We start from the raw sequence: 25227 nt of genomic DNA, 5'->3' as shown, positions 1-25227 counted from the left end.
CAACTCCAGCTCCAGTAGAGCCTTCTTTGGCCTCCTGAGGCTCCCTAACCCACACGGCATGCTTTCATACAACACAGGCACACACTTAAGGAAAAATTAGATGTGAAGATAAACCATTTAATGGGCTGCCTTAGACTGTAATCCTAACTACTTGGGAGGCTGATGTGGGAGGACCCTTTAACACAGGTACTCAAGGTCAGCCAGGGCAACATAGAGACTCAACATCATCACTTAACATTACCGAAACTTGGTTCACTTCAGAAACTGAAGGAATAAATACCAAACCTTCCATTTAGTGGACACTTGTCCTAAAGGTTACCACCCAGTTCTTTTCATACGGGATCTTCTCAAAATTCTCTGGGGTTACGAGGCCTCCACTTTAGAGACAGAGAGATGAGTCAGAGGATCTTCTCTGCTGGTGGCATGAATCCATGGAACTGGGACTCATATCTACCTGGCCTTGTCATTACATGGCTATAAATTTCTGAACAGACAGTGTCAGAGGAGCTGTCATGAGTGTCCATGATGGGACCAGGAGGGTTAAGGAAGCAAAGGGTCCATGTGACATGCAAATGTCTGGAGAGGCAAAGGTGTTACCATCTGAACGGCGCTGATATACTGCTTCTGCTCGACGTAGATGTGTGCTAAGTTCAGCCACACGTCACTGATATCTGCTGTTGCTTCTCTCACTTGGGCGAACACATCACGAGCTTCACGGAAATATCCTTTGTGGGCCAAGACAGCTCCTAAAGTTACACAAAGGCTGACAGTGAGAAAGGCCTGACTGTTGCTCTGACAACTGAAAGTCAAATACTAAATGCTGCACTGAGCAGGCAAACCCCATCTGCCAACCCCGAAGTATGAACCTCACTAACTGTTATGGACCCAAGGCTTCTAGTCACCTATGCCATTGGCAGCATACAGGTTCTTGGCATCATTTCTCAGGACTTGTTTGTAGATGGCCAGCGCACGGTCTTGATGGCGCTTTTCCTATAGGAAAAAAGAATTACTGAAAAATTCAACAGGGATACAGGCACCAATCTTGCTGAAGGAGACAGGAGATTACCTTTTCTCGGTCTCGGGTTGGCTGATGCAAAGTCTGGAGCCACACATTGCCAAGGGCCAGCATAGAGTAGGTGTCACTCTGTGTGGCTGGCTGTTTTAAGATCCTCTCAAACTTCTTCTGACCTGGGCCCCACTCTTGTTTTGCCAGATGGAGGTTACCAATCAAAGACCAGGCATCGGGATGGTCCTATGTACAGATAAAGAAGTGAATTTTGCAACCTGGGATCTGAGAAGTCAGTCATCTTCCCCCAAATGGCTAATAGCCGCAGAGGTGTACAGCTACAACACAATGGTGGTTTTCAGACTGAGAATTGAGACCTGTTAATGAGCTGCAAGATCAATGCAGTGTCTGTATCAGCACACAAAGTGCAACAGAATGGAATGAAAGCACAACGGTGTACTGCCCAGCAGGAAGAGTAACTAACGACTTGTAAGCCTGTCTTTCAATGTGCAGTCTTCTGTGAGCCGCAACCAGAAGCTCAGGCGGCCTACAGATGCTGAGACACTGACTCTGAAGCTGTCTTGGCAGGCTATAGGACTGAGTGCAGGGGACAGGAGGCAGGCAAGGAAGAGAAAAAGAGAAGGGAAATAGGTTTATGTATTTAAGAAAATGATTCTGATTATGAGATGACTAGTCATACAAACTATTATACTCTTTAAAGTCTTTAACAAGTGAGACAAAGATAAAACAAGCCCTAAATCCAGAGATGCCATGGTTACGGGAAACATCATAGCCATTAAACGGAAAGACTGATTTTGAAAGGTAAGAGGAGAACATTTTCAAAAACGAGTCAACACCACTAACCTGATTGATCTGAAGGGCTTCCTTAAACCAATCTGAAGCTTCATAGAAGTTTCCTTTATCTCTGGCCATGGCTCCTAGGCGCAGATAGCCTGAAAGGGCACATTTAATTCATCCTCACAATCTCACGTCTAAAGGTCCTAACACTGAAGTCTGATGCTTGGAACAGCTGTTTTGTTAATACTTTCAGATAGAAGAGAAAAGCCCACACATGGAGACACATCACTCCAGCTAGGAAAAAGAGGAACTGTATCACTAGGTCAACCTTTCTTTTTTCTTTTTCTATTTTGAGACAGGGTCTTACTAGCTTTGGCTGGCCTGTAGACCAGGATGGCCTGGAACTCAAGAGAGTCCCCTGCTTTTGCCTCTGGAGTGCTGGGATTACAGATATGTGGCTGGGATCATTATACAGTACAATAAGGCTCACCGCACACACATACTGATACCCTACAGTCAAGCTGCTCTCTGAGACTACCCAGCCACTGACAGTACTAGGATTACGTACATCCTGGGCTGGGTGGAGTAGAGAAGCATGTGTGAGGTCTTATTACACACTCAGGATGGCCCACAATTTGAAATTTAGGAATTACATATAGAACTTTTCATATAATGCCGCGAGAGCAGAGTACAGGCAAATGGAGCTATAGAGAGTGAAACCCTGGAAGAGAAGGAACTGCTACAGAGACATAGGGTAATTTTAAAATGCCAATATTTACAGTGCCTCGGTTGTAAAAACTCAAATAGGACATTTCAGTAATAGTGTTTCAAGAAAAAAACCACTAATCAAGAAAGAGCACTTACAGACTGCACCTAGTAGTAAAGCTCACCAGGGAGTAGCTCAGCAGCTGACTATCACTAAATATGGCTCAAGTGACTTTTGTTGATCCTTGTATTTTCCAGCATAAATAAATGAAACGGCAATTTTAATTTTATTCATCTGCTTCTTTTAAATGTGTATTGATGTTTTGCCTGCATGAAGGTCTGTGAGGGAGTCAGGTCCCTTGGAACTGGAGTTACAGACCGTTGTGAGCTGCTATGTGGGCGCCAGGAGTTGAACCTGGATCCTCTGGAAGAACGGCCAGGGCTCTTAACTGCTGAGCCATCTCCTCAGCCCCTTATTTCAGTTTCTGAGACAGGGACTCACATACAGCCAAGGTGTCAAACCTGCCAGGTAGGGAGGCTGGCCTTGAACTCCTGATCCGTTCTCTTCTACCTCTCGAGTACTAGGATTACAGATGAGTGCTACCACTCCAGGCTGCATCTTTAACAAAGACTTTCTTTCCTAAATAAGTTTTTGATGTTATTATGGGAATTTAGGAATTTTATCACATACACATACACACACACAGAGAGAGAGAGAGAGAGAGAGAGAGAGAGCGCCTAAAAATCTTACAATCAACATAGTTAGGATGCTCTCGTAAAATGTTTTTGTACAGTTTCTCTGCTTCATGAAATTCACACATGGCCTCGTAGAGCCTGGCTAAATTGTAGGATGTGGTGACAGAGATGGCATTGTAATAGTGTTCATCATGCTCCGCCTCTGCCTTTGCTCGGTCCAGTGAGGCCAGGAAGTACTTCTGTGAGGAAGAAAAGGCACTGTGTTACTGGATACAGCTGAGCAAGTGCCTGCAGCACAGAGAAGAGGAAGGCTTCAGTTTCCTCACCTTTGCTTCGCCTAGGTTTCCAAGTCTAAAATGGAGGGCCCCAACATTATTCAAAATCTCAGGCGGGACATCGGCCTGCACCTTCTCCTGCAGGATTCGTGTTGCCGTTCCATAGGCTGAAAGGGCACCCTGCATTTTTACAGTGGACAGAGTAAGAGTTACTCACAGATCAAAGAGAAACACCCCAGCCTACTAAAACACATTGCTTAGGATAGGAAGAGCAGACATTGATACCTGTATGTCAGTCTGTTCTAAGATCTGGGCCAACTCAATCCAAGCTTCCACGTCATCAGGATACTGTTCTGTAACCTTCTTCAAATGGCCCTGGGATAAATGAGATCATTAAAATAACACTGTCAAAGTAAACAACAACAATAAACATGGCTACCGTAACCTGCTTAAGAAGCCAAAGGTTTGGCACTCAGCTAACCAAACACTGCTCACAGCTGCACCAGCCACAGCTGGAGTCTCAGGGTGTCTAAGACTGAGAACACACCTTGGCTATGTCTCTTTTCTCCTGATCTTCTGAAGCAGCATAGAGAGAGCCAAGAATTTTCATAGTTTCATAATTGTTCGGATAAGCTTTCAAAACTTTCTCGAAACACTGAGATGCATTTTCTTTGTCACCTCGATAAATATACATTTGTCCCAAACCAAAAAATGGTAGGACAAAAGAAGATGAAGCAAACTGTGTGGCTTGATAGTAGTACTGAAAGGCCTGGTCATAATCTTCCTGAGAAACGAGAGTAAAACAAGACCAACAACATGTCAAATGGCCAGAAGCCTGAAACCCTGTAAGGAAAAGGACTACTTAGAAAGGTGCTAATGGTCTCACCTGAACATGGAAGGACCGAGCCAGCTGGTAACAGCTCTCTGCTTGCATGGCCTCCACCTCTGTGTTGTGGAACGCGTGGAGAGCCAGGTGCTGCACTTTACTATAATCCTGAATTTGACACCAGAAATGACAGTTGAGTGATGTCAGAAGGTTGCTTGAATAGTAGCTCACTTTAATTGGCAACATTTCGTTTAGCGTAAGGCTTATTTTCATCTTCTCCCTAAGTAGCTGAGCTTTACCACTGTAACAGCTATAACCTTAGTGAATAATCACCACAATAATCATAACTGCTACAAGGAAAGCAGCAATCAAGAACGATGAAGCATCAGCTCTAAGCTATTAGCTCTGCTTCAATTTGCTTGTCAAGAAAATAGGCTCAGGCTGGACAGACAGCTCAGTTGGAAAGATCTGTATAGTCATGAGGACTTGTGTGCAGATCCCCAACACTCACACAAAAGTGGCCATGTATCTGTAAGCTTAGCACTGGGAGGCAGAGAGAGTGAGAGCTCAATGGCTCTCCACCCAGTCTAACTCAATCAATGAGCTCTAGAATCAGCAAGAGTCCATCTCAAAAAAGCAGGTGAGAGGGGTTAAAGAAATGACCCAGCAGTCAAGAGCTGCGCTCCTGCAGAAGACCCAGGTTCGGTTCCCAGCACCTACACGGTGGCTCATGGTCTTCTGTAACTCCAGGGGATCCAATGCTCTCCTCTAACCTCCTGGAGCACTAGACACCATGTGGTGCACATACACACATGCTGGCAAAACACTCATAAACATAAAAAGAATAAAACCTTCTTTTAAAAAGGTAAAGGGAGATTGTGGAAGAAAGGAAAGAAGGATCAGCCTACTCACTTCACAGGTAGATGTGAGCATAGCAGAAGTGAGTACTGGGCAGGCACTTTAACAGTGCTTGGGACTTAGTAAGCACCGAGCACATGTGAGTAACACAGGAACACATAGCTCACATTGGTAAGGCTGGTCCACTCTGTTAACTTTTACCCAAATTGTTGCTCAAGTATTTTAAAGTTTACAGTACAATTTAGTCTGTGGGTCTAAAACAGCAGGTTAAACTTTACTGTTTATTGTATAAAAGCTGTCACTGGTGGGTGAGAGAGACATTTTCTTTAGCAGTGTAGCCACTGGTAAACTGCCCATAAGCTTATAAACAAGCCCTGACCCAGGCTGCTATGAGCCATCCTAATTAGACCCATCACCAAATCAGATGGAAAAACTGATCCTTTCCCACCGAGGCCCAACCAGGCAGGCCAGGTAGGGGAGGGAATCCAATGGCAGGCAAGAGTCAGAGACAGACTGGGATGCAGAGTGAATAAATATAGAAATTAGTGAAAAAAGCAGAGGGACTGGAAAGAGGAAAGGATCAGCAGGAGTGGGGATGAGAGGAAAATGGAGAGATATAATCAATGTATATTATATATGAAAATATCACAGTGCAATTCATTATGTATGATTAATATATGCTAATAAAAACTTTAAAAATAAAAAACTTTATCAATGGAACCTTAGATTTGGTATGGTAAGAATTATAAAATATTGTTGCTTCCACAAAAATGGTGGAACTAACAGGCAAGATCAATGTGTGAAAATAAACAGAACCACCACTGACTCTGATACCTGTACACCCACAGTCAAATTCTATGAAGCAAGTGCTTCCTAACAGGGCCTAACGCAGCACCTGTTGTGGTCTATTGCATGCTCTGTCCTAACTTCGCCAAAGGCTGAGGTTTTCTCCAGCCCACACCTAGCCTCTTGCAACTCTCTAGTGACCCCTGTGAGTTTAATACAGGTTTAACAGCTTCTGCACTGTGGTGACTCCCCCACCCCCCTTATCACTTGCTCATTTCTGTGTGTGCAAAGGCCTTTGCTTGAGTGCCAACAGCAGACTTACTATTCTCCCATCCCAGGTGCACACAGTGCAAGGTGCCTATGCATATCAAGTTAGTGAATGAATGAGTGTGCTCATCTTCAGGCAACTAATACAAACTCTAATTTGGGAGTAAAACAAAAACAAATGACATTTTCAGATTTCTTTCCAAATTAAACAAAAATCATGCACTGACTATACTGAGAAGAAAACAGATTTCAAAATAATAAATAAATAGATAAATAAATATTTTTACCTTCTTGAAGAAAAAGTGGTTTGCCAAATGGTTCAGTACCATAGGGTTGCTAGGATCAATAGTGTAGGCTCTGGAAAGAAGCTGCACACCATTTTTGATGGAATCAGCCTAAAAGAAAACAATGTAACACAGTGGAGTGAAAAACAGCACTTAATTAGCACTGTCCAGAAATAAGGTTCTGTAGTTCAACACCATAAGACAGGTTGCTATTCTTCATAAATGCTGTAAAGTTCCAAATAAGGAAATACCAAATTGTTATGATATAGTTTTCTTAACAAAAGTATATTTGGACTTATGCTGACTCTGAGAACAAAAAATAGAAAACGTATTTCTAAGACGTATTTATTTTTACTGATATGTATGAGCATTTCGCCTGTAACATGCATGCCATGTGTGTACAGTGACTGTGGAGATCAGAAGAACATCAGATTCTTTGGAGCTGCAGTTATAGACAGTGAGATACATGTGGGAGCCGAACTCAGGTCCTCTGCAAGAGCAGCAAGCGCTCTTAACTGATGAGCCATCTTACCATTTTTTAATATCCACTTTAATGAAATCCATTTTAATTTCAGAATTTGATTTTGTGTGCCATGGTCTGAATATGCTTAGCCCAGGGAACGGCACTATTTGGAGGTATAGCCTTATTGGAGGAAGTGTGTCACTATGAGTGTGGGCTTTTAGACCCTCATCCTAGCTGCCTGGAGTCAGTATTCTGCTAGTAGCTTTCAGATGAAGATGTAGAACTCTCAGCTCCTCCTATACCATGCCTGCCTGGGTGCTGCCATGTTCCTGCCTTGATGATAATGGACTGAACCTCCTAACCCCCAATTAAAGGCAGCCCCAATTAAATGTCATCCTTGTAAGAGTTGCCTTGGTCATGGTATCTGTTCACAGCAGTAAAACCCTAAGACAGTGTGTGTATGGGCTGTGTGTGGGGCCATCTTATCTTACTCAGTTCTTGTTTTAGGTTGTCTACTTATTAGTTCTGCCTCAGCTGCCTGCTGGTGTGGTGGCCATTTTACCTTGCTGAAGAAACACAGCTTCTTTCCTTCCATTTTTTTTTTTTTTCTTTATAACACATGGTCTTACCATGCACGCTGGCCTGGAGCCCTCTATGTAGACCAAAACTGGCCTCAGACTTACAGATCTGCCTACATTTGTCTCCTGAGCGGTAGGATTAAAGCCATGCCTCAGCATGCCAGGCCTCAGAACAGAGTTTTTGTAGTCTGTAACACATTTTTATTCCTGCAAGTTCTCTTCCTTTTTTCCATTCCCAGGTGACAAATCATGATTGAGAAACCAGACAAGATAATCTATTCTCCTCCTCTAGAGACTGGCCTAAGGAAGAAATTCTTACTGGGGACAATGTCAGGTTTTGTCATCACTACTATGGAGATAGTACCGGCATTCAATGGTAAGGGCCATTCAGTAAAGAGGACAGTTACTTCAAAGACAATGCAAGGCTCAACTGTCAACAATGTTGACACAGAGAAGCCCTGGCAACCTTTTGGAGAATTAAATATAGAAGCAGGCCAGGAGCTGCCTTTACATATTTGCTGGAACTTCCGGAAAAGCCCTGTAGGAAAGCCTTTTGTCCCTTCCTTTCTGTAAGACTAATAGAACAAGCAGCAACCACCTAATGACTGTACAGGAGAAAGTCACATGTTAAGGAGGGGTCAACACAGTTATTGAAGATCACTGAATTTGATAACATTGTGGTGTCTAGTATAAATTCTGAGACACTTTGTTTAGTGAACTATAAAAATGTTAAAGTTTAAGTCGGTCAAGTGTGAATTTGTTACTTTGTCAGATATATGTTAGACAGATCTATGGGCCACAATCACTCAGATTCTAAACTTTAGAAAGTTCTAAAGTCATTTTTGAGGGTGTGTGTGGTATGTGTGCTGGTCTTAAAGCAGATGGCAGGAACATTTTACCTAAGCAGTGAGGCTATCTTCATATGACTGACTATACCACAGAAGTGTCTGCTTTGGGGATGGTGCCTGCAGTCCAGGCACCACATTTCCTATCTATAACCTAGAATCTAGATCTCTAAAGTATAACTCGTTCCAGGAGCCCTAGATAAGGGACAGCTTGATAAACCTGAAGCTAGAGGCCGTCCTTCTTCCCATACCTCTTTATTGTTGAGTTCTAGAACAGCCAGTCCGACCAGTGCTCCCACACACTTAGAGTTGAGTTCCAGGGCTCTGCTGAATGCTAGTCGGGCTTTTTCCAGTTTGTTCAGTTTGACAAAGCAATGGCCCATTCCTAGACGAACTTCAGCTAAAAAATAAATAAAATCAAGTCATTTGTCCTGTCAATCTAGGACACTTTAAGAGTTCAATTTCCAGTGTCTGGACTCTTTAAGACCTGCTGGCTTACCACAAACTTGACTTCATTAGTAGTTAGACCATGTCATTCTAATCCTTCTCCCCTCTTATGGATACCTCTCTCTCTACACAAAAGAATATCTATAACAATGGCATTTTCTTATCTTGTAGCACCTGCTGCAGTAAACCACCACCACTGGCTCCATTTCTACTTAAAAATTATTATGTATATGTGTATGCACACACACGAATGTTCAGTGCATACACTCTGGTGCATGCATGGATAGCCCTACTACTTAAATAGAGAACAAACCCCTTATCAAAACCTTTATGTTTGAGTACACAGAGCTGGTGTCATTCATTTCTGATCTATGCTCATTTAATCTACCTCATTTCAAGGTCATGGCAGAACGTGAACATGTCCTCTTTACAGCTACACTCAGTGGTCATGGAAGCCTTTTGCATCTATTTGAAGACACCATGACAGTACCAGCTCTCAATTTTCCTGCATTATAATATTTTCTTCTCTGGACCATTTGCAGCTACATTCAAACATTCTACCGTCTTACAAGAAAATCTCTTGATTCCATTTCCTTTCTGGCTGCCATTTCTGCTCTTCCAGACAATGGACTCCTCAACTGATAAAGCACTGCTGCCTCTAATCGCTTTCTTCTGTTTCCTCTGGCATCCACTCTAGTGAGTTATGCCCACCTCCAGGAAAACTACCTGATTATGGTCACAAGTGATTTGTATTTTGCTCATCAATCGGACGGTTTCACTGGCCTAACCATACAATGAGACAGAGTCTATAACCCTTGCAAAATGTTCCGCGTTTGGCTTGAAGGACATTACTTTGAGGTTTGTTTTCTGTTTTGTTTTCCCCTTATCTCTGGCTACTCCTTAGGCTGCTTTTCCAAGTCTTCCATTTTCCCAACCTTTACACTTTAGAGCAGCTGTTCTCAACCTGTGGGTTCTGATCTCTTTGTAGTCAGATGACTCCTTTCATAAGGGTCACTGAAGACCATCAGAAAACATAGACATTACAATTCTTTTTCTTTTTCTTTTTCTTGGAGCTGGGGACAGAACCCAGGGCCTTGCGCTTGCTAGGCAAGTGCTCTACCACTGAGCTAAATCCCCAACCCCGACATTACAATTCTTAACAGTAGCAAAATTAGTTATGAAGTAGCAACAAAAATAGTTTTATGGTGGGGGCAGGGTCACAACATGAGGAACAATATTAAAGGGTGACAGACAGTATTAGGAAGGTTGAGGACACTGCTCTAGAGTGTCCCAGGACACGTCCCTGTCTATATACTTACTTCCCTTACTTCATGCACTCCTGGCTTTTGCACCATCAATACATTGGTTTTAAGTTAATCTGTTCATAACAGACTTCTTTCATGAACTCCAAGATAAAATCTTGGCCCCTCTAGTACCTCAGATAGGTTTTCAATCTTTTCATCTCTAAACGAGTTTCTCTTGGACTGTTTTCCCAATGTACTAAAATGTAGCTCTACTCTTAAAATTTTGTTTAGCTTTTGATTCTTGCTCTTTTTTGCTTCACATATTACATCGGCTCTCCTTACAAAATACTAGACCATGACCACACGTACCACCTACTGTTATCTCTTCAGTTGTGAACTTTAATCGTCTGTGACCTGCATGCTTGCAACACCCTTTCCCCAGTTCATGCTACCTCTGCCCTTACCTACTCACTCACATCCTACTCTAGACTCTAGCTCAATGGTACTCTTTTTTTTTTTTTAAAGATTTATTTATTTATTATATATAAGTACACTGTAGCTGTCTTCAGATACACCAGAAGAGGGCATCAAATCTCTTTACAGATGGTTGTGAGCCACCATGTGGTTGCTGGGAATTGAACTCAGGACCTTTGGAAGAGTAGTCGGGTGCTCTTAACTGCTGAGCCATCTCTCCAGCCCTCAATGGTACTCTTAAAATTTTATGTGCATTGGTGTTTTATCTGCATGTATGTCTGTGTGAGGGAGGCGGGTCCTCAGAACTGGAGTTACAGTTTGAAGCTGCCATTTATGTGTAAAGAATTTAGTTCTCTGTAAGAGCAGCTAGTACTCCTAACTGCTGAGCCCTCTCTCCAGCCCTTCAAAGGTACTTTTAAGCACAAGTCAGATCACACATTCTTCTGCCCAAAGCCCTCCAAGGATTCCTATTTCTGTCAAAAGTTTGAAGCACCTATTATAAACTCAGGTGCTCAACATGAAAAGCATTGGGCAATATCTTTGATCTCATTTCTTTCTTTTTTTTTAGGAATCTGTTTATTTATTTATTTTTACATAAGTACATTATAGCCATCCACAGACACACCACAAGAGGCCACTGGATCCCACTACAGATGGTTGTGAGCCACCATGTGGTTGCTGGGAATTGAACTCAGGACCTCTGGAAGAGCATTCAATGCTCTTAACCTCTGAGCTATCTCTCCAGCCCTTGATCTCATTTCTTATGACTTTCCATCCATTCCATTTTGGATACACTGGCCTTCACGTATTTTGCAAATTTGCAAAGCAGTTTTCTGAGGACCTTTGTACTGCTGTGCTTTTTCCAGGATGACTCTCTCACATATGTCTGCATGACCCTTGATTAGTCTAACACTTTATATTCCTGGTAAATTTCCCTGGTCACCCTTTGTAAGTAACTCTTAATGCTTTGTATAGCCTGATTTTGCTTCAAGTTTTCAATCTTTTACAGTCTCTGTTTTTCTTTTTTTTTCTTTTTTTTTTCTTTTTTCTTTTTTTCGGAGCTGGGGACCGAACCCAGGGCCTTGCGCTTGCTAGGCAAGCGCTCTACCACTGAGCTAAATCCCCAACCCCTCTGTTTTTCTTATTTAATTCGCTGGAAGGTGAATTATATGAGAGGGCAGAAACTTTTATCTTTTGGTTCACTGCTGCATTCTTTAAACAGAACAGTATCTGGCACATAGTTGATACATATCAAAAATATACTGAATGAAAAATATTTGGGAAGAAAAGTAGCACAGGTCAAAAAATATAGTATGATCTGCCATCAAATAAACACCAGGAAAAATAATTTTGTTTGTGTGTGTAGGGGGGCAAGGCTGATACTGGGTGTCTCCCTCCATCCTTCTCCACTTTATTTATCCACGCACAATCTCTCAACCAAACCAGAGCTCACTAATGCTGTTGAGCGTAGCTAGCTGGCTTGTGTCAGCATCCCATCTCTGCCTTCTGAGTACTGGGATTACAGATGGCTACCACACTTGACTGACTTTTCAATAAGAGCAGGAATCCAAAGTCCAGGCCTCACTCTGGGGCAGCACTTTATCCACTGAACCATTTCCCCAACCCCAGAACAAAATAACTATGACCTTATCATTTCATTACTCCTAAAGTATCTTTTTATAACCAATTTTCAACATTTTAAGTTGGATCATAAACACCTTAGAATTAAAATTCCCGTACCTGGACATCCTGGGTTAGTGCGCAATGCTTTTTTATAGTAAGCAAGGGCTCCTCTGTAGTCCTTCTTGTTGAATGAGATACAAGCTTTCCCTGTGGTTATTTAAAGAGACAACCTTGTTGAGTAAAGAGCACAAATGAATTGTGTTTTACACTAACTTATATCTCAGTGGGAAATACTTGAAAATAGTGAATTATCATATTAAATAATGTGTTTTCCATAGGTAGTGCAATATTTTAGTCCTAAGTCTTTATGTAAAATAACAATATAAATAACTGCCTTGCAATTATTCTAGGAAGAGATTATTTGCTGACTCTTTGGAAGCAAACAATAACTTATTCTACTTTGCTTTTGATTGCTGTGATAAACCCTGGGACCATAACAACTTGGGGAGGGAAGGGCATATTTTAGCTTATAGTTTAGTCATGAAGGCAAGTCAGGGCAGGAACTCAAGCAGAAACCTGGAGGCAGAAACTGAAGCAGAGGCCATGGAGGAGTGCTGCTTCTTGGCTTGCTCCTTCTGACTTGCTCAGCCTGCTTTTTTTTTTATACCACCCAAAATTGTCTTCCCAGGGGTGGCACTGTTTCAGTGAGCTAGACCTTCCTCTATCAATTATCAATCAAGAAAAAAGCTCTACAGACTTACCTACAGGTTATCTGATAGAGGATCCTTTTCCCACTTCACTCTACCTTGGGTCAAATTTATAAAAAACTAACCAATGTGGAGCAGAGACTGAAGGAAAGACCATGCAGAGACTGCCCCACCTGGGGATCTACCCCATATACATAGTCACCAAACCCAGACATTATTACAGATGCCAAGAAGTGCATGCCAACAGGAGCCTGATATCGCTGTGTCCTGCCAAAGCCTGCAAATACAGAGGGCGATGCTCGCAGTCAACCATTGGACTGAGAACGGGGTCCCTAATGGAGGAGTTAGAGAAAGGACTGAAGGAGCCAAAGGGGTTTTCAACTCCATAGGAAGAACAACAATATCAACCAACCAGACCCCCTAGAGCTCCCAGGGACTAAACCACCAACCCATGGCTCTAGCTGCATATGTAGCAGAGGATGGCCTTGTTGGGCACCAATGGGAGGAGAGGCCCTTGGTCCTGTCAAGGCTTGATACCCCAGTGTAGGAGAATGTCAGGGCAGGGAGGAGGGAAGGAGTGGGTGGGCCGGGGCCGGGGAGCACCCTCATAGAAGCAGGGGGAGATAGTGGGTTACTGGAGGGGAAACCGGGAAAGGGATAACATTTGAAATGTAAATAAAAATATCCAGTAAAAGAAAAAGATTGTTCAAAAAAAATAAGTAAATAAAAATAGGAGACATCCTTGATCCTGTGAAGGCTTGATGCTCTGTGTTGAGGGCCAGGTTGTTGAATGCCAGGTTGTTGAGGTGGGAGTGGGTGGGAGGGGGAGCCCCCTCATAGAAGCAGGGGGAGGGAGATGGGATAGCGAGGTTCCAGAGGGGAAACCCGGGAAGGGGGATAACACATGAAATGTAAATACATAAAATTTCCAATTAAAAAAAAAAACCTAACCAAGACTTTCTTTATAGATATACACACATATTGGGTTATTATATTTATACACATTATAATATATATTTATACACTATACACTACACACACACACACACACACACACACACACACACACACACACACACACACGTTCCCAGTCAATGCCGACCAACTAGAACCTAAGGTCCCTGCTGAAGACCACTCACCAAGAAGGGCTGGAATATTGTTTGGAGACTGGTTAAGTACAAAATGAAACTGTGCGTCAGCTTGGTCCATTTTGTCACCCTCGAGCAGGCAGAAGCAGGCTCTTCCCAACAAATGGTTCTGTAATGTACAGACTTTACTAAGACCAGAGACAAGACCAACCACAGAGTGTGGAAGCTCAGGACCCCTCTGTAAGTGGCCAGAGCAACTGGCTACCAGTAAGAATCTCGAAGTACAAATGAGACGCTTACCCTGAAATGCACATCTGTGCCTAAGACAGTGACAAGACAAAGGTCACAATCCTTAAAACCTACTAGAAATTCACCCTTGATACTGGGGTTATGGACTCAATGTGTACATATACAGTTTAAGGACTAATGCAATTCTAATTTCAATAAATTCTTTTTTGACTGTATCAACATTTTAGTAAAAACTCTTTCACAAAGAATCTGCTATATACGTATTTTGCTTTCATGTGGTATTCTGTGCTCTCATAAATTGCAACAGATTTGATTTACCTGATCATACATAATAATTTTATCAGCCATTGTATACAACAAAGTTGCCTGCGTAATAAGGTCTTTCTTATTGTCTTTGTTCTTTTCTTTCCGAGCCTGTTGTACATAGTAGGCTGCCAATGTATCCAAGCAAGTCATCTGGTCTTTCTCGTGGTCTCGATAGTCCAAATTGCCATCTATCCGTGCAGCCTCCAGCAGCTTCACAAACTCTTCTGTTTTCCCTTGCTTGTAGTACTCCAGCTGTAGGCAAAGGAAGATATTAAAATCATTAAACATGTGTCCACACACAAAACAACACAAATGTTTATAGAAGTTTTACTTGTAATAGCGAAAACGGGAAGCCCAAATTAACAAGTGGATCAATAAAATAGCTATGGTATATTTCTGTGATGCAAAGAAGTAAACTATTGACAGCAATTACAAAATAAATAAATCTCAAATTAATTATGCTAAAAGAAGCCTGTCTACCATAAGAATACACACTGTGGATTCCACTTCTATAAGACTCTAGAAAAATGCTTAACAGCAAAAAATCCAAGTAGTGTAGATCAGTGCTGGCTGGAAACAGAAGGGCTGAGAAAGAACATAGAAGGAACTTTGGGGCACTGTATACATTCACTGACCTCAAGTGACTGTGGTGGCAGCTCCACAGGGACACCCAGACTTAATACCAAGTGGTACAATTCACACATGAGCAGTTTATCAAAGTCAATTAAATATGAATACAGCTATTAAAATTAGAATCACAAAAGATGTTTGTTTCTCATCTAGTAATAGTTTAACCCCAGGAAACGAGAGAGAGAGAGAGAGAGAGAGAGAGAGAGAGAGAGAGACAGACAGACAGACAGACAGACAGACAGACAGACAGACAGACACACAGAGGTGGGGGGAGAGAAAAGAGAACGAATGAACCTGGGAGATTGTTGGCCAGCCACTCTAACTGAAACAGGGAACTCTATGTTTAATGAGAGACCTTATCTCAAAAAATAATGTGGAGACAGATGGATTTCTATGAGTTTGAGGCTACACTGGTCTACACAGTAAGTTCCAGGCCAGACATGTTGAGATCGTCTCCAAGAAAAAAAAAGATAGCTAATGTTGGCCTCTGGCCTCTACATGTACACATAAGGGCAACATACAAACAGATACATGTAGCATATACACTAATCTCATCCCCACAGTAAAAAATAAACGAATCCTAGCATGCTATAAGAGACCCTGTCTCAAAAACAATAAAAATCACTTGGGCTCTGGTTTTGCTTCTACCAAAAACTATCAGTAATTTGGGGACAGATTATTAACTTCCCTAGGCATATGCCTCATAAATAATATAAAAAAAAAAATCTACCCAGTATCAACTACTGTCTATAGGTCACATACCATGCCAGGAGCTACATATATTTCCTCTGATCCTTACAACTACCTAAGAGTGAGTACTAACATCTTCATAGTTTTGAGGAAACAGTCTCAGAAATTAGAGTACTGTTTAAGGACAAACTTGAACAAAGTCTTCTTTAAACCTGTGACTACAGGGCTGGAGAAATGGCTCAGTGGTTAAGAGCACTGACTGTTTTTCCGGAGGTCCTGAGTTCAAATCTCAGCACCCACACGGTGGCTCACAACCATCTGTAATAAGATCTGATGCCCTCTTCTGGTGTGTCTAAGACAGCTACAGTGTACTCATATATATTAAATAAATAAATAAATCTTTAAAAAAACAAAAACAAAAACAAAACCCTATGACTACAGCTTCCCCAACAGTAACTACAAAGCTTTATCAGTTTATTCTACCATTAATACCAATTATATCAATTAATAACTGGATCAATGGCTTGATCTACAGGGACTAGGAAAAGTTGACTGTTCTGTTAGTAGAAATAACTTTTTTGTATATCCATGTGTGAATGGAAGACTTTTTTTTTTTTTTGAAACAGTTTCAATATGGAGCCTAGACTAGCTTCAAACTTGCAACCCTCCTGCCTCAGACTCTGAAATACTGACTTTTAGAAGTATGCCTCTACACCCAGCTAGGAAGACTGTCTTAGGGTAGACACTTCAGAAAACAAAAGCACAAATAGACACACAGAACTACAATAAACTGAGTACCTGCAAGCAAAGGAGTCAACAGGGTGAAGGAGTTGGCTTATGGAATGGAGAAAATCTTTGCCAGATATTTACCTAACAGAGGATCCGTCTCTAGATATTTATATTATACATTATATTTATATTATAATCCATCTCCAGATATTTACCTAACAACAGAGAGTCCATCTCTAGAATACATGAAAAAGTCAAAAACCAGCTATCCAGCAAACAAGCACAAAAACAAGTAAGCCAATCAACCAACAGGCCAAGGACACGACAGGCGCTAACCAACAGGCCAAGGACACGACAGGCGCTTCCCAACGGCTAAGCACAGACTCCTAAGTCCACGGGCATGCAGAGTCTTTAGTTAGGAGGCAAGTGTGTTTGAAAAGTACACTGTGAACCGGACACAGAGGCATAAACCTCCCAGCAGGAGGTGAAGTCAGGGAAGCTCAAGAGTTCAAGGCCAGCCTCAGACAAAGAGCTGGTTTGAGGCCAGCCTGGGCTATATGAAATTCTATTTCAAACAACAACATCACCCCAAACAACAACAACAAATAAACTAGAAGATGGAGAGATGACTCAGCAGTTAAGAGCAGCAAGGATGGGGGTTTGGGTCCCAGGCTCTGTCTAATGGCATCTAACGGCTGTCTATACCTCCAGCTCCAGGGAGGTCCAATACTCTCTTTAGCCTCTGAAGGCATCAGGCATACATGTGGTATACAAGAATACACACAGGCAAAGCACTTGTACACATAAAATATGAATATATCTTTAAAAACAAAACAAAAAACTCCAACCCCCCCCCCCAAATTTGAAAAAGTTGAGATTCTACTTTGCCCTAGTAAAAATGGCTATCACCAATAATACCAAGATTTAACAAATGTTGGCAAGGATGAGGAAAGTCAGTAGGGTAATTCCTCATAGTCTAAAAGTAGGATGACCTATGACCCCCCCCCCATATCACCCAGTCCTATATCCAAAGGAAAAAGTCAGCACATATAAACACTACCCATGCATCCACATTTAGTGTGACTGCTCACAAAAGCAGGCTATGGAATCAGTGTAGGTGCCCATGGTGAATGGTAAATAAACTATTCATGTAATAGAGTTTTATCTAGCCATAAAGAATGAACCATGTCAGTTTCAGGAAAATGGATGGAACTAGAAGATATATACAAAACTCTAAGGATGGTATAGATTTTTTTTTTTAAGAGAACAAGACTTTATTGAAACATTAGGTTTAAAAGTTTGGGGCTATGAGATGGCTCAGTGGTTAAGAGCACTGGTTGCTCTTGTATGGTTCAGTGCATAGCACCCACATGGTAGGTTCCAGGGGGACTTCATCTGGATTCCAAAGGCGCTGATACTATATGCAGGAAAAACATGAAGTCAACTCTGCTTAACAAACCAGCTGTACCTACCTGGGAGAGCCTATGCCCTGGGAGCTTCCTATGGCAGCCAAACAGGGAAACCTGGACATGTTGTCTACTTAAGATACACCAGAAATTCCATCTAACATATCGTTAATCCATTTTACCCAGAGTTAACTACTCAGGAATGGTACCCATCAACTGGGGACTAAGCGGATGAGTCCTTAGTGCATGTACAAGCCCACTACTGGTACACCTGTAATCTCAGCTTCTGGGAGATGGAGAGACCCACACCCTTGCATGCCTGTTAAAAAACAAACCTGCAGCTGGGATTCATTATCCCCCACAATCTTATGATTATAGTAAGAAGGCTCAGGTCTATTACAGTAACATATAAGGTACAGGGATCTGTGAGTAGTGCCCACAGGAGAGATTTTTTTTTTATGTGAGCTGGAATTGAGAAAAAGAAATACCCCTTAAAATCGATGGATTATAGCAGGGTATGGGTTAGGGGGCTTAGGAGGGTGGATATGACCAACACACAATATATGCGTATAGAGAAATGTCTCAGAGAAATCCATTAATATGTACAATGTGCACTAACAATTATATATTTCTTAAAATAAATACCTAGAAGGCTGAGCAGGAAGACTAAAGGTCAAGGCCAGCCTGGGGAACTTAGTGAGACTCTGCCTCATAGTAAAAGGTAAAAACAAGGCTGGGGATACAGCTTAGTAGGTGTGTGTTTGCCTGGAATTTTTAAGGACCTAGATTCAATCCACAGCATACTTGGGCAGAAAATGTGCCCAATTCCAAACCTATTTTTCTGACCATTGAGGTAATATTAGGAAGTTCTTCTCTATCTTTATATGAGCCACTGTGGCATACCGGTTTAGGAATAATGAGTATAGTTTATCTTACTATTTCTCATCATAAGGAGACATGGTGCCGGGGGCTAGAGAGTCTAGTTGTAGGTTCCCAGACTGGATTTCCTGAGATTTCTAGTAGCATTCATATTATGGAGGCAGGAACAAATATGACAAAAACGTGATGCCAAGATAAACTGCACCACAGAAGGGCCTCTTTATGTATTAGCTTGGAGCCTAATCACCTTCCAGAATGTTTTAGAAGAGATGTTATGGAAAGCAATGTTTATTCCAACTAAGCTAAGCTTCAATGAATTACCACTAAGTAATTAAAACCTCCATATAGAGAACTATTTACCTTAAATGATCTTGCGGCGCTATCAACAGACATTAATTTACCAGTAGAGTTGTAGTTAGGAAACTGCCCTTATTATTCTGTAAACGATAATATAACCATGTTTCATGCACACATGCGTAGCCCTCACTGTCCTAGAAGTAGACCAGGCTGAACGTAAACTCGGTGATCCGACCTGTCTCTGCTGCTACCGTAATGCCTGGCTTTAACTAATTTTCATACAGATAATTTAATCATGCACAAACGATTTAATCATGTGGGCCATTACTGTCCTTGAAAACCAAAATCACATATCTTTCCAGTCAACAGAAAAATCTGCAATAGGAATACTGACCGCCAAAGCAATCCATATGTGCAGTTGTGTGTGCTCCTGCTTCAGAATACTGATAACTTCATCCCCCTCCGGTAACTGATCGAAGTCAAGTTCAATGACCTGAAACACAGAATAAACGGTTTGTTTCCTTTTTAAGTTCACAATTTCTCTCCTGCCTGCTGTGAACACTCCGCAGTGCACACACACAAAGGATATGTACTCACTCTCAGTGGGGTGAACGAATACATGTTCCTATTTAGGAAACACATGGCAAATAGGTTGTAGTGTGGTGTGGTCAAAGCATAGAGAAGCAGACAAATCCTGTTAGTCGTCTTCATACCACCAAACTATAAAATTCCCAACGACTTGCTTACTCAAAACCAAAATGAAACCTTGTATAACCTATAAGCCAATGAAACACTGATGCCATAGGTTGGAGATCCCAGAGACCAGGCAAAGTTGAATGCCAGTGTACACTTAAATCACGGAGGCACTATCGTGTGTCACATATATGCCTAAAATGTGGGCACAAAAACTAGAAGAAAAATATTCTGGAATATACCCAAGACCACCAGATTTTAAGAATGAATTCTACCTCGATCAAAAATAGAAGTGTAACAAATCCAGTAAGACTGAAGCAAAACTGGAGCTTTATTCAGACAAAACGCACGCCACCCATGGATGAAAGTGGGTCGTTGCCACCAGCATACAGGAGCGGCTAAATCTCGAGTCCCTTATCTCGCTGAGAGAGCTGTGTTAACAGTGTGCCTTGACAGACTTTTCTTCCAAGGAATTAAGAGCCACCTCTCAGATCCCCAGGGAGATAAGAAAAAAAAAAAATCCAAGTTGGAGCAGCAGGTAGCTCCGGGAGCATCGAGTCCCCTCTGTAATCCGTGGTTTACTCGGCGCTCACACCCCTGCGCCCCGGAAGACAGCCGACTGTCAACAAGAAGCAGGCTACAGGCGAACTTTCCCGAAGTCCTTGCAGCCAGAAAGGTGACCAGCTGAATGGAGCTTGGTTCGAGGAGCTCGACTGCGGCTCTCCCCTCAAAATATCAAGCGGAGCAAAGTCGGTGCTGGGATCGTCCAAGTTCACAGCCCTCCCCCGCTCCACACTCAGCACCCACCTCGTCAGTATCCCGGAGGGGAATCTCGATGGAACCCCGCGACATGGCGAGCTCTGAAAGCAGGCGCTTCTCACTCTGCGGCTCCGGAGCTCGTAGTCCGGGCTTCCAGTCTTGCAAGAGGTTACCACACCTCACACCCAGCGGAGCTGCCTGAGATGCACCTTCTCCTTTCCTGTCGGCCGCTGAAACAACGAGCTTCAGACCCGCGACCGGCCACTTCCGGAGGCCCCGCCCCCTGTCCCGGAAGCACTATCAGGAGGGCGTGTTCCAGGCGAGCTCCGCCTGGCGGCTCCGGCGCAGCCTTCTTTGGAAAGACTGATAGTTTCGAGGTTGTCGTTGTGCCAGCCGTAGGTGACCAAGAGCCTTCGGGAACGCGGCATCTACCGCTAAGTAGTCCAAACTCAGTTCCTCACAGGCCCGCGCCAGGGCAGGGAGTGGTGTTGACGAGGCGAAACCACGCCCCTATGGGCGGGACCTCTGGTGACGAATTTTGTGGGCGGTGCCTTTTCGGCCACCTAAGCTTCTTGGGGATAATTCAATCTTTTTTTTTTAACCAGCTCTGCAGTCTTTTCCCAGCCTGTTTGTGCAAGTCACACTGGTGATATCTTTGTGACTAATTTAAATAGACATAATCAGTGAATTCTGAAGTTATGGTAATAATGCGCGGATTATTTGTTGCATTTTTTTATTCGTATACACGCGATACACATTTTTTATTACAGATACACGCGAGCGATGGTGTGGGGAATGGAGGTCAGGGGACATCTTGTGGGAATCAGTTTTCTCTTACTCTGAAGGTCCTAGGGATCGAACTCAGGTAGTTAGCGTTGGATCCAGGCAACTTTACCCGCTGAATCTTCTTGTCAGCCCTATTTTATTTTTTTGAGATAGTCTGTACCCCAGGTTGACCTGAAACTCCTGACCTCAACCTTCTGACTGCTGTGGTTATGGGCATAAGCTTGGGCACTTGGCTTTTATATATTTCTTTATGTACTTATATTTCTTTGGGAGCACAATAAAAAGGAACCGCTAGATTTTATTTAAATAAAATCAGAAGAATTCGATTAAACCAAAATAATGAAATTATAGAATTTAAAAACATTTTAGCTAAAGATTTCACTATAGAAGAGTGTTAAATAGTTTTTTTTTGTGATCGGAATAAATAAGGGAAGAATCTTAATAAATAAGCAAATAAAAAAGGGTCAGTTTAGCTGAGCATGGTGGCACATGCCTTTAATCTCAACTCTCAGGAGGGAGGGGCGAGTGGATTTCTCTGAATTTTAGGCTACCCTCTCTATACATGGAGTCCCAGGCGAACCTGGGGTTACAGAAGAGAGAGAGAGAGATCCTGTCTCAAAACAAACAAACAGAGCCCCCTGCACCCCTAGCAAGTGTTTTTGGAGCTAGTCCCTGCTTTCTCCCCATTTCTTCTGCTGAGCCAACAATACTGTTATCCTTTTGCCGTCCTCACTTGATTCTTATCTTCTCTGGCTCCAAGCTCCAACCTGGTTTCAGATATATTACACACTCAGGGGCAGAAAAATACCAGTTCATTTATGTTCTTCCTTTCAACTCCCTTAAAACCCTTGAGGACAAACTGAATTAAATTTATGTTTTCCCTTAATGGTTGTGTAATTATTTAAATGTTTGGATCAGTGCTTGCTAATATAAGTAGAGTGATAACTACGTGTGTAATCTTTAAAAAAATTTTTTTAGACAGGGTCTCACTATGTAGCCTGTAACTCACTATGTAGATCAGGTTGGTCTTGAACTCACAGAGATCTGTCTGACTTTGCCTGTGCAATGCTGGGTGAGCCACCATGCCTATCATAACTTAAAAAAAATGTTAGCAGCCAAATTAAAATATAAAAGCCAGATGAGATTAATCTTAGTAATATATCTTATTTAACTCATTAAAGCCAGGATACTATCATTTCAACTAATGGCTAATATTAAACTTGAGCTTTAATTTACATTTTTCCTATTAGGTCTTGGAAATCCAGCATGTATTTTAAAGGTATATTCTTTTTTTTTTTTTGGTTCTATTTTTCGGAGCTGGGGACAGAACCCAGGGCCTTGCGCTTCCTAGGCAAGCGCTCTACCACTGAGCTAAATCCCCAACCCCTTAAAGGTATATTCTTGATTTAATTGTTTTAACTTTATTTGGGTCAATATTTAGATTTCCTAAGATTTACAGTGGGAAAAGGACCACATATCTCAGTTTTCCATACTTTCAATTAATTACAATTAAAGTCAGTCCTCCACTTGGGTAAGCCATATGTCAGATGTCCTCACATGCAGTTAGGGAATATTGTTTGGGGAAGTCTGCTTGATACATGACAAAGCTTATAAAGAATCACATAAAGACACACACACTACAGTGGGTGGTGGTGGTTACTCTACATGCTCCAAAGCCTCCCTGGTATGAAAGTCCCTGTCAGACGTTTGGTCTTTTGTTTACTGGTAACCAAAGATATCCTGATGATGTGGGACTCAGTGTTTGGTTAATAGGGGAACTTGATTCAGGTTGGGATTTGGGAGAAGTGATAATTGATGAGAAAATTAATATGATCTGGGTGTGTGTACTAGAGAGAGGAGCTTCACGTGTCCAGAAGGAAGCCATGAGCCTGGAATGTAAAACACGTGGAGAGTAGGGGGGAGTTGAAGATTCCAACTTCAGCGTGCTGACGTCAGCCATGTAGAGCAAAAGCTCAGGGCACAGCTGAGTACTTTGTGCTTTGAAATAAAACTAGTACAGGACCATGTTTAACTACCTGTCGTCTCCAAGGAGGAAACTATTTAACGGTTCTCAAGTGACACTGACTCTCTAACAGAACAGTTTAATTTCAGACGTTAAAGGTGAAAGTTTGAAGATAGGAGTTCATTTGGAATCATGTGAGAAAATAGCCCTTTCCCCACCATGAACTGACCAGTTATATAATTGGAAACTCTAGTGTGTGTACATTTGATGAAGCAGTCGTTTTAAGTCTGAACTCGCTTAACTCTTCCAAGTGTCTTATTTTTAATTTAAAAATTGTATTTATTATATACTATTATGTGTGTGTGGGACAGAAGACAACATTCAGGTGTCTCTTCTTTCTTTCCATCAAGGGTTCCAGGGACCAACCTCCGATGTCAGGCTTTCGCATCAAGGGCTTTTACCCACAGAGCCATCTAACTGTCCCACAGATATAAGTGACTGCTCCAACAACAGCTCTGCTTTGGGTGCCCCTCCCCCTTCCCCTTCCTCCTCTTCTCTCTCCACCCCTCTCCCTGAAACTCCCCCTCCCCCCTGGACAAGGAGTTACAGGCAGTTGGAATTGTGAGTTGCTCAATGTGACTGCTGAGAACAAAACTTGGTCCTCTGGAAGCACAAAACATACTTGTAACCACTGAACCATCTCTAGCCCCCCACCCCCACCTCACTCCCTGCATTCCGGTTTTTGCCTTAGGTCCATTGTGACTGAAAAGTTTTAAAAGATGTGTATGCATCAGTGAGAGAAAGGGAATGGGAACACGTTCTTTGTGGCTTTAGACAATTGTCCTGTGTGCTTGCAAATGGACTGGAAGGTGAAAGAATGTGGCTAGACTGCTTAGGGGACTCCTGTCCCAGTGGCATGCTGCATCCCTGAGGTAATGGAGGAGTCAGTGGTTTAGGCTGTGTCTGTCTAGCCACTGATCCGTCAGCTGATATGTCGGAGACAGCCAAAGACAGGCATACAGTAAGCAGCTGGATATGAAGATATGATTCCTGACCTGGAGAAGTAAGCCTAAGAGCTACTGGCGTAGAAATGAAACTTAAAACACTATGTGAGGGGTTGGGGATTTAGCTCAGCGGTAGAGCGCTTGCCTAGCAAACACAAGGCCCTGGGTTCCGTCCCCAGCTCCGAAAAAAAACCAAAAAAAACCCAAAAAAACAAAACACTATGTGGGACTGAGGGTGGGGGCTGGAATTGGAGAGCAGCGGCAGCAGCTGCAGCAGAGGCAGATCTGAGTTCGAGGCCAGCCTGGTGTACAGTGTGAGTTCCAGGACAGTCCAGGCTATAGAGAAACCCTGTCTTGAAAAGCCAGAAACAAATCAAAATGAAAATCACAAAACCAAACAATAGGGTTGGCTGAGATACTCCAGAGAGAATAGAGCCAGAGCCTAGAAGGGTTCAGGCCTTGAGGCACTTGAGGCAGGGGCCCACCTGCTGCAGTCCTGACCTAGTGCAGCCAGCCTTTTGTTTTTCCCTGACTATGCAGACACTGATTAGATCGGACGTCCGAAGCTGTGGGTCCAGTTTCAGGGAGATTTCAGTTCGGTTAGCTTGATTGCACAAGGTCTGCTTACAAAATGCTGAGCTCTGCTGCCTGTGGTGGCGAGTGCCTTGAATCCTGGCTCTCGGGAGGCAGAGGCAAGAGGATCTCCAAGTTTGGCAACTTGCCCGGTCTACAGTTTTAGATCAACCAGGACTAACCAGGGAGACCTCATCCAAAACAACAAATAAACAACAGTAACAATTCTGAGCTCCGTGCTGGGCCTCTGGGCTCCTGGTCAGAGTGCAGCACCTCCAGCAAGCAAAGTGCAC

General features: G+C 42.6%; 1 protein-coding gene across 1 annotated transcript in view; it reads right to left on the bottom strand.

Annotated features, from left to right (window-relative positions):
- Ctr9 (CTR9 component of Paf1/RNA polymerase II complex) overlaps positions 1-20824 on the bottom strand; it is a 30030-nt gene extending 9206 nt beyond the window's left edge. Inside the window, 16 exon segments of the mRNA NM_001100661.1 lie at positions 598-746; positions 903-990; positions 1067-1252; positions 1871-1959; positions 3261-3444; positions 3532-3660; positions 3766-3855; positions 4028-4264; positions 4367-4474; positions 6505-6612; positions 8639-8787; positions 12293-12382; positions 14022-14139; positions 14538-14777; positions 19551-19649; positions 20657-20824. Coding sequence (NP_001094131.1) covers positions 598-746; positions 903-990; positions 1067-1252; positions 1871-1959; positions 3261-3444; positions 3532-3660; positions 3766-3855; positions 4028-4264; positions 4367-4474; positions 6505-6612; positions 8639-8787; positions 12293-12382; positions 14022-14139; positions 14538-14777; positions 19551-19649; positions 20657-20701 — 2109 coding nt within the window. The 5' untranslated portion in view covers positions 20702-20824.
- Between the last annotated feature and the right edge of the window lie 4403 nt (positions 20825-25227).

The sequence above is a fragment of the Rattus norvegicus genome, chromosome 1 (genome assembly GCF_021556685.1).
Source record: "Rattus norvegicus strain SHRSP/BbbUtx chromosome 1, alternate assembly SHRSP_T2T, whole genome shotgun sequence".
In the NCBI taxonomy this organism is placed as follows: domain Eukaryota; kingdom Metazoa; phylum Chordata; class Mammalia; order Rodentia; family Muridae; genus Rattus; species Rattus norvegicus.
The sequence above is the reverse complement of the archived record's forward strand: the minus strand, read 5'-3'. Positions and strand labels throughout refer to the sequence as shown.